This window comes from Carassius carassius, chromosome 22, assembly GCF_963082965.1.
Source record: "Carassius carassius chromosome 22, fCarCar2.1, whole genome shotgun sequence".
Lineage (NCBI taxonomy): Eukaryota > Metazoa > Chordata > Actinopteri > Cypriniformes > Cyprinidae > Carassius > Carassius carassius.
This window is the reverse complement of record NC_081776.1, coordinates 20,768,377-20,775,353: the sequence shown is the minus strand read 5'-3', so window position 1 is coordinate 20,775,353 and position 6,977 is coordinate 20,768,377. Positions and strand designations below refer to the sequence as shown.

The window sequence follows — 6,977 nt, the reverse complement described above, 5'->3', positions numbered from 1 at the left end:
ATGTCAGCGGTAATGCCTTGAAGCCAACTTGGGTCCCTTATGCCTCAACGGAGGCTGGTGAAGAAGTCTTGCTGTTCTCCCTGAAGCTCATGATGGGTTTGTGCAGTTTCTCTAGACCTCCTGCCTTCTGAACGAGGCTGTGCCTAAGCAGTTCTTCCCTCTTGCAGATAACTGGTCCTATGAGAGGCCTTCAAACTCTTACTTCCTGGGTGACGTTATTAAAGTTGAGGCATCCGTGAAGGTATACAACCACGTCCCTCTGCGTGTGTTTGTGGACAGCTGTGTGGCCACCCAAGTACCTGATGTGAACGCCCTTCCGAGATATTTGTTCATTGAGAATCATGGGTGTGTTCATGTCACCAGATGCTGCAGAGTTGAGTTGTTCTCGCGTTTGCTCCTTGTAACCACTTTGTCCCCGACAACTACTTTTCACTCCTTAGATGTCTTGTGGATGCCAAGGTCACAGCTTCCAGCTCGCGCTTCATGCCTCGATCCCAGGAAGACAAAATCCGGTTCCAGCTGGAGGCCTTCATGTTCCAGGGGGGATCCAGTCCTTCTGTATGTATTCCGAGTGTTGGGGAGAACGACCTCTCCCATTTGCTTTGGTTTGTGACCCCTTACCCGTGGTGTCTCTTGCAGATCTACATAACGTGTGTTCTGAAGGCCACTCTTGCTTCTGCACCTAGTGACGCGCTCCACAAATCCTGTTCCTTTGCCAATGGGTATGTTCATGCCACGTACGAATACATTAAAGGTGCCATGTCTGATTTTTTTCGTATTGCAGGTGGCTTGCTGCTGATGGGAACCACCAGGTTTGTGGTTGCTGTGACTCCACATGTGGTCCTGATGGTGGAACTGCTGCTTCTCCTTTTGGAGGTAGGAAGGTGCTTTTAAGCTTGGTTTTTGGCCCTTCAAGCACTTAACTCTGGTGTCTGCTTTTTCTAGGCCTTCAGTGTGAAGGGAAGGCCTCGCTCGGTCCTGTAGTGGTTCAAGAGCACAAGAAGACTTTGGCTGGTCTTCAATAAATGTGGGGGAGCAAACTTATTCTTGCTTCGGTTTTTCTTGTCTAGTTTAACCAATTGATTTGAGCGAGGAAGCGGGTAGTCCTACTGTACCTATTCTCTTGCCAGAAGGAAAGGCTCCCTTTTCACGTTAGGGAAGTTAATAACCCTTTTAAAGGGACCTGCTGTGAGCTCCCTTTTGATGAGTACTGTAAAGGTGGAATACATTGCCCATGATGCTGTAAAGGGAATTCTGGGAGTTCTGCGTGAACGTCCACTTCCTAGAAGCACTGCAGATTTTGCGTGCCTCTTATGCAGTGAACTTGATTTCTTTGTGTTGGTAACTTCAAATGAGCAGTTTAATTTTCTCCTTGCATCCCCAAATAGGTTTGCTCAGTTAAATCTGTTTCCTAATGCTCCTTGTTGACATCTCTAATGCTTTTAAATCCATGTACAATAAAAGCGCACTCCCAGTATCAACATTTTCCACCTTCAGATGGGTTATTTATAGGTTTTTCCATTGTGTTAGGAAAATGGCAGGCATCTCTTAAGTTCAATTTAGTATTTGGGGAGCCAAACTTGCAGAACCTGTACTGACGTAAGGGGTTTTTTGTGCAGTAGCAGGTCAGTTATAATTCTGAGAAATCATTGCCGAAATGACACCCAAAGAGAACTAATGTTTGGACTGGTGGATGAAATTCACCAAGCATTCATATTCAGTCACGTCTGCAGTGGTTTGTGTTCTCATAGATTCACTGAAAAGTGTCAAATAGGGTTTATAGTCAAAAGTTGCATATACACAGAGATATATTTACTGATGTTTACTTCATATTTCTTCAGACAGAATCATAATTTCTATTCATTTTCCACTGATTTACGCGATCTGATGATAATGATCCGCTCCCAGCCCTGTCTCTGTGTGTATAGTCTTCCGTGTGCGCGCTGACAGAGACCGGATTCGCCCGTGTCTTGTCCATCATAACGGTGCATCATATCCCGCCCTGTCCTGCCCATGATGCATTTCCTGTACACTTCCGTGTTGATATCTGACCACAACAACACAGAGAAACCTCTGTACCCATGAAATATCCAAATAATAAACACACGATTACGTTAGTTAATAGTTGGTATGTGATTTTCTTGAGATTTGGGGCGTTTTTATAACAATATTAAAAATGTACATCTGAAATGCTAACTTGTGCAGCGACGTAAAAGGCTATAAATAGCATATTTTTACAACCGTAAACGACCAAAAGGAGGTTATTACAAACACTCAGTCAGGGTTTAAAGTGAGTTTTGAGTAAAAGTGTACTAATAATTTCATAAATAGTCTCATGTAGCTTGATGCTAACGTTAGCTCTAATGCAGCTACATAGCAGGTGCAGATCTTCTTCATAATGCATTTTGTAGTATTGTCAAAGGTTGTAAGAAAATGTTTTGTATTTTTATAGTAAGGCTTTTGATAATAGTGGGGTAAATGTATACTGGAAATGAAGCGATGTGGCTTGGTAAACCTTGAAATACCCAAAACAAAGGCTAATAGTAGTGGAATAAAAAAAAGAAAATCCTCATTTATCATTATTGTGTCATACCTGGCCGATCTGTGAAAGGCTTGTTTCGCAAGAACAATAGAATCAAACAAGAGATAATCGCATTCCAGGAGTCAAATCAATTTTATTAGCCTTTTATGAGCCTTCTCTAAAAATACACATGACATGGTCTTAGAAAAGGTTTAATAAAATTCACACTTTGTGAGATCAGATTCTGAAATAAAGTGAAGTATTAGTAGACTTGTGGCTTTAGCTTCATCATGTATCTAAAATCATATCCTACATCATTTAGTACACTGCAGTATGTTTTAAATATTTTTATTGACATGTTTGAGCTTATCTCTATTATAACAGTCTGAGTAATTCTGATTCATGAACAGTAAACTTTGAAGTGTCAGCTTTGGGAACATTATGTATCTAGTAAGAAAGACTCCTAAGCAGCAACCTTTTAATTTTGGGTATGTCATTTGTGTCTCCATGCTGAAAATGGGGGGTGACAAGTAAGGGGTTAAATTGTGTTACGAAGACGAATGAAGTTTTTACAGGTTTGGAACAACACGGGGGTAAGGGATTAGTGACACAATTTTGGGGTGAAGTATTCTTTTAATATCACTACTTTGAGTTGCAGACAATTGACACCGTTTCGTGTTTGCTTCAAGACAGTCGAGAATTGATTTCCACTTAAAACTTGAGCTCAGCGATTTGAGTTGTATTTAAAACAAAAGCCGCAAGTAATCCACATAACTACTTTCTATATTGTGAATGTCGGGAACCAAACTACTGTTTGGAAGACAAATTAAAAGAATAAGGGGAGCCTTGTGCGGCCCCAGGTTAGCAACTGGAGGAAGGATTAAGGAATGCACAACCTTACAAAAGGTTGTGGAACCTTGGTTTAATAGTGAGAGGGGAAAACACTGGGAAGAGGCATGTAATCCCACATTCTGCTGAACCAAAACAATGCCAATAGACAAAGACACCTAAGGGTTCTGCAAAGTTTATTAAAAAAAAAAAAAAACACTAGATTTACATGACCAGAGTAACTTCTCCACTAGAAACCACAGTCTGCTCCCCAGAGACAGCCTTGATACGAGTGTCTCTTCCTGAAAGAGAAATGTTCGAAGTGAGAATGCACTTCTAAAATGCTCCGTTCCTCTTGTCAAGAGAAAGCAAGAACTCACGTTTCCTAGTGCAGCTTTGCTCACAAGAGCCAGATGATGGATGGCACACCTCTGTACTGCAGTGGATGAAGATCTGACAGGGAAGAAAGAGGCTCAAGTCATAGAATCCACAAGTAGTAAATATACAGATGTTCAAGTAAAGGGGGGCATACGGTTTCCTTCAGAGCAGCCAGTGAGGCTGGATCTACAAATGTGAACATCTTCACAACAAAGCGCTTGTAGTGGGTTGGGAACTGAAGACCAGACGATCCAGTCACTGGAACCAGTGTGGTCAGATAGCGGTCGTCCTGGTAAGGGCATCTGAAAACAAGAGAAAGTTAGAAAGGGTCTCCCAGCAGACCAACTGGATAAAGATTGGCTGTACACTCACCCGTCGATCAGAAGGTCCCACTGGGGGAGACTGAGTGGACTGGGGGTTGAAGTCGTCCAACAACGTCCCAGCGTCAGGACAATGTTGGGGTCGGTCCTCTCCATAATGTGCACCTCAACATACACAGGCTCTCGCAGGACTTTTGTGATGGGATAATCAGCGTCACTGTAATAGGACGTGTAGGCCTCATCCCCTGAGGAACAACACTGGGGTTTAACCAGACTCCAGTTTGAAAGGCTTTAGGCAGACACAGGACAAGACCTTACCTTCAGCACAGCCTTTGGTGACACATTGGCCATTGGCCAGTCTGAGCTCCACCCTGAGAGGTCCAGGAGCAGCTACTGGTGGAGGTGGAGGAACAGAGTTGACCTCCACAACCAGAGCTTCCACAGAAGTTCCCGAATATCTACACTGGAAGAGAAACCTGGACGACACACAGCGAGCTTGTAGCATTTATCAGGGATTAATGGTCACACCAAGACATGGATCACCTACTCAAAATGACTGTCCCTTGTGATGGAACCATATGGTCCAATCCCCACTTCATACGAGGAGGTCATTCGGTTTTCATACACCACATATCCGCTGTCCTCCTGTGAATAGGAACGTGTCAGCATCCAGTCCATCATAAGCAATGCAGAATAAAACCAGTAGCTGCTGCTCACCATCACGCTCGTGCCACATGCGGTCACAGGGAACTGGTATATAGCAAAGGAAGGTGTAGACCCCACAGGAGCACAAGGTGGGTCATTTCCACCCAGTAGATGAACCGTATCCAGACTCAGTCGAGGCAGAGTAACGTCTCTAGACACCACTACCACAAACTGACCATCTCTAATACACTGGACAGTCACTAGAACAAGGTACAAGAGCAGGTTAAATTCTGAGAATCAGTTTGACACGAACGGAATAAGATTGAGAACACTTACCCGCCCTTCCATAGAAACACTGCTGTCCGTTAAAGCAGCAGTTGATAGCTTCACACTCAGCACCACTGATCCCAGGTAGACCACATTGGATCTGCTCAGAATCAGCTACAGCACATTTATCAAGGGGCTCTGCCTGCACTACTGGCTTCTGAAACTGCTGTTTAACTGGCTTCTGAATCGGAAACTGCGGCTTAGTTATCTGTTGAACTGGCTTCTGAAGTGGAAATTGCGGGGTAGGTAGCTGTTGAACTGGCTTCTGAAGCGGAAACTGCTGGTTAGTTAGCTGTTGAACAGGCTTCTGAAGTGGAAATTGGGGGGTAGGTAGCTGTTGAACTGGCTTCTGAAGTGGAAATTGCGGGGTAGGTAGCTGTTGAACTGGCTTCTGAAGCGGAAACTGCTGGTTAGTTAGCTGTTGAACAGGCTTCTGAAGTGGAAATTGGGGGGTAGGTAGCTGTTGAACTGGCTTCTGAAGTGGAAATTGCGGGGTAGGTAGCTGTTGAACTGGCTTCTGAAGTGGAAACTGAGGTGTAGGAAGCTGTTGAACTGGTTTCTGAAGTGGAAACTGCTGGTTAGTTAGCTGTTGAACAGGCTTCTGAAGCGGAAACTGCGGCTTAGTTAGCTGTTGAACTGGCTTCCGAAGCGGAAACTGTTGGTTAGTTAGCTGTTGAACTGTCTTCTGGAGCTGAAACTGCTGGTCAGTTTGCTGCATCATCAGAGCTTGAACATCCTGAAGCGACTTACTCCACTGTGGAACAGCATGACAGAATGCACAGACCAACGAAATCTGAACCAAACACCAACTTCCAGCCATTGTTCAACAGCTAAACACCAAGTGGAGATATTGCCCTTTGGTCTTTTTATATTCTACAGATTTCAGCTAATTAACGATAGTCCCTCCCTCTTCATTAACTACTGGGTGATTCTCATTGGATCTCAAGATTCAATTCTTATTGAAAGAACGCTTTAAAAGCAACACAGAGGCTGCGTCCACATCTTCACTGACAACTCTCTCAAGCCTTGTTCACGCGAACGCTAAACATTCTTTCCAAATGTTTATCTTCGTCTGATACAGGCTCAAACATATCAGGTTGGAAGCCTAATCTCTCCATCTTTCACGCTGGAAAGAAGAGATCCGAGCTGTGAAACCGCCGATAAGAGCAGAGCTTGACATTATTGTTCATGACCCTTCCAAATAATTCTAGGGACAAATCCCAGGGCTGTAAATGGACATGTAAAACCGTTCTGGAGAATTTTTGCCCATACCCAAGCCACGTACCTTTTATGTAGATATTTAAAATATTGTATCAATGCATTCTATGGCACCTTTAACTGGGATTATAAACTCTTATAGTTTGAATTTCTTAACGATGGATTTGTTTCTTAGAAACACACAGCCTTTCCCTTCAAAAGACAGTAATTGATGTGAATTACTTGTGGATTATTTTTATATTTATATCAGCTCTTTGTACTTTCGTTCTGATGCCACCCATTCATTGGGGAGCAAGTGATGTAATTCTACATTTTTCCAAATCTTTTCCAATGATAAACTAAAAACTCTTTTAAAAAAAGAGAGATTTTTATTAAAAGTTCTCTATTATTTGAGTCATATCAGGGGCTTTTTTAATGACATTCATTGTCTATCATAGACACACTGTCAAACTTTAACTGAAAAATTGTAAATAAGTGTAGATGAAAATCTCAGATCCTTATCAAGCCTTCCATTGGCTAGTGACATTCCAGAACGTTCTCATTTGTTAATTACAGGTCCAGAGGAGAATCAAAGGTAATCAGTCAAGCTGAAAGGGGAGGAGCCGCTTAAATTCAAAGCTGTACTTAATGGCAAAGACGAGGACTGGTGGGTATTGTGTTAACGTTTGTCAGGATTGGTCTTTTGCAATATGTGTTAGTGCTGGTTGTGCTTGTGGTGTTTGATCTGAAGAATGCTTTTG

At 43.0% G+C, this 6,977-nt stretch overlaps 2 protein-coding genes across 2 annotated transcripts; one reads left to right on the top strand and one right to left on the bottom strand.

Moving 5' to 3' along the window:
• Positions 1-938, top strand: LOC132098594 (zona pellucida sperm-binding protein 3-like). Its single transcript, XM_059504654.1, has 5 exons — positions 1-9; positions 116-345; positions 441-558; positions 640-722; positions 785-938. Exons 1-5 carry the CDS (start codon positions 1-3, stop codon positions 921-923), a joined length of 579 nt encoding a protein of 192 aa, XP_059360637.1. The 3' UTR covers positions 924-938.
• Positions 939-3,561: 2,623 nt separating this feature from the next.
• On the bottom strand, positions 3,562-5,839 carry LOC132098429 (zona pellucida sperm-binding protein 4-like). The gene is made up of 8 exons (XM_059504546.1): positions 5,029-5,839; positions 4,765-4,952; positions 4,595-4,692; positions 4,366-4,523; positions 4,100-4,292; positions 3,882-4,029; positions 3,730-3,802; positions 3,562-3,651 (listed from the first exon to the last, which is right to left on the bottom strand). The coding sequence occupies exons 1-8, from the start codon at positions 5,837-5,839 to the stop codon at positions 3,575-3,577; spliced, it is 1,746 nt and encodes a 581-aa protein (XP_059360529.1). The 3' UTR covers positions 3,562-3,574.
• Between the last annotated feature and the right edge of the window lie 1,138 nt (positions 5,840-6,977).

Coding starts and splice junctions, on each gene's coding strand:
- LOC132098429 (XM_059504546.1), bottom strand. CDS start 5,839: ATGGCTGGAAGTTGGTGTTTGGTTCAGATTTCGTTGGTCTGTGCATTC. Junction 4,953..5,028: donor GTGTTTCTATGGAAGGGCGG/GTAAGTGTTCTC, acceptor ACCTTGTTCTAG/TGACTGTCCAGTGTATTAGA. Junction 3,803..3,881: donor TGGCTGCTCTGAAGGAAACC/GTATGCCCCCCT, acceptor CTTCCCTGTCAG/ATCTTCATCCACTGCAGTAC.
- LOC132098594 (XM_059504654.1), top strand. Junction 346..440: donor TTGTTCATTGAGAATCATGG/GTGTGTTCATGT, acceptor TTCACTCCTTAG/ATGTCTTGTGGATGCCAAGG. Junction 723..784: donor TCCTGTTCCTTTGCCAATGG/GTATGTTCATGC, acceptor TTCGTATTGCAG/GTGGCTTGCTGCTGATGGGA.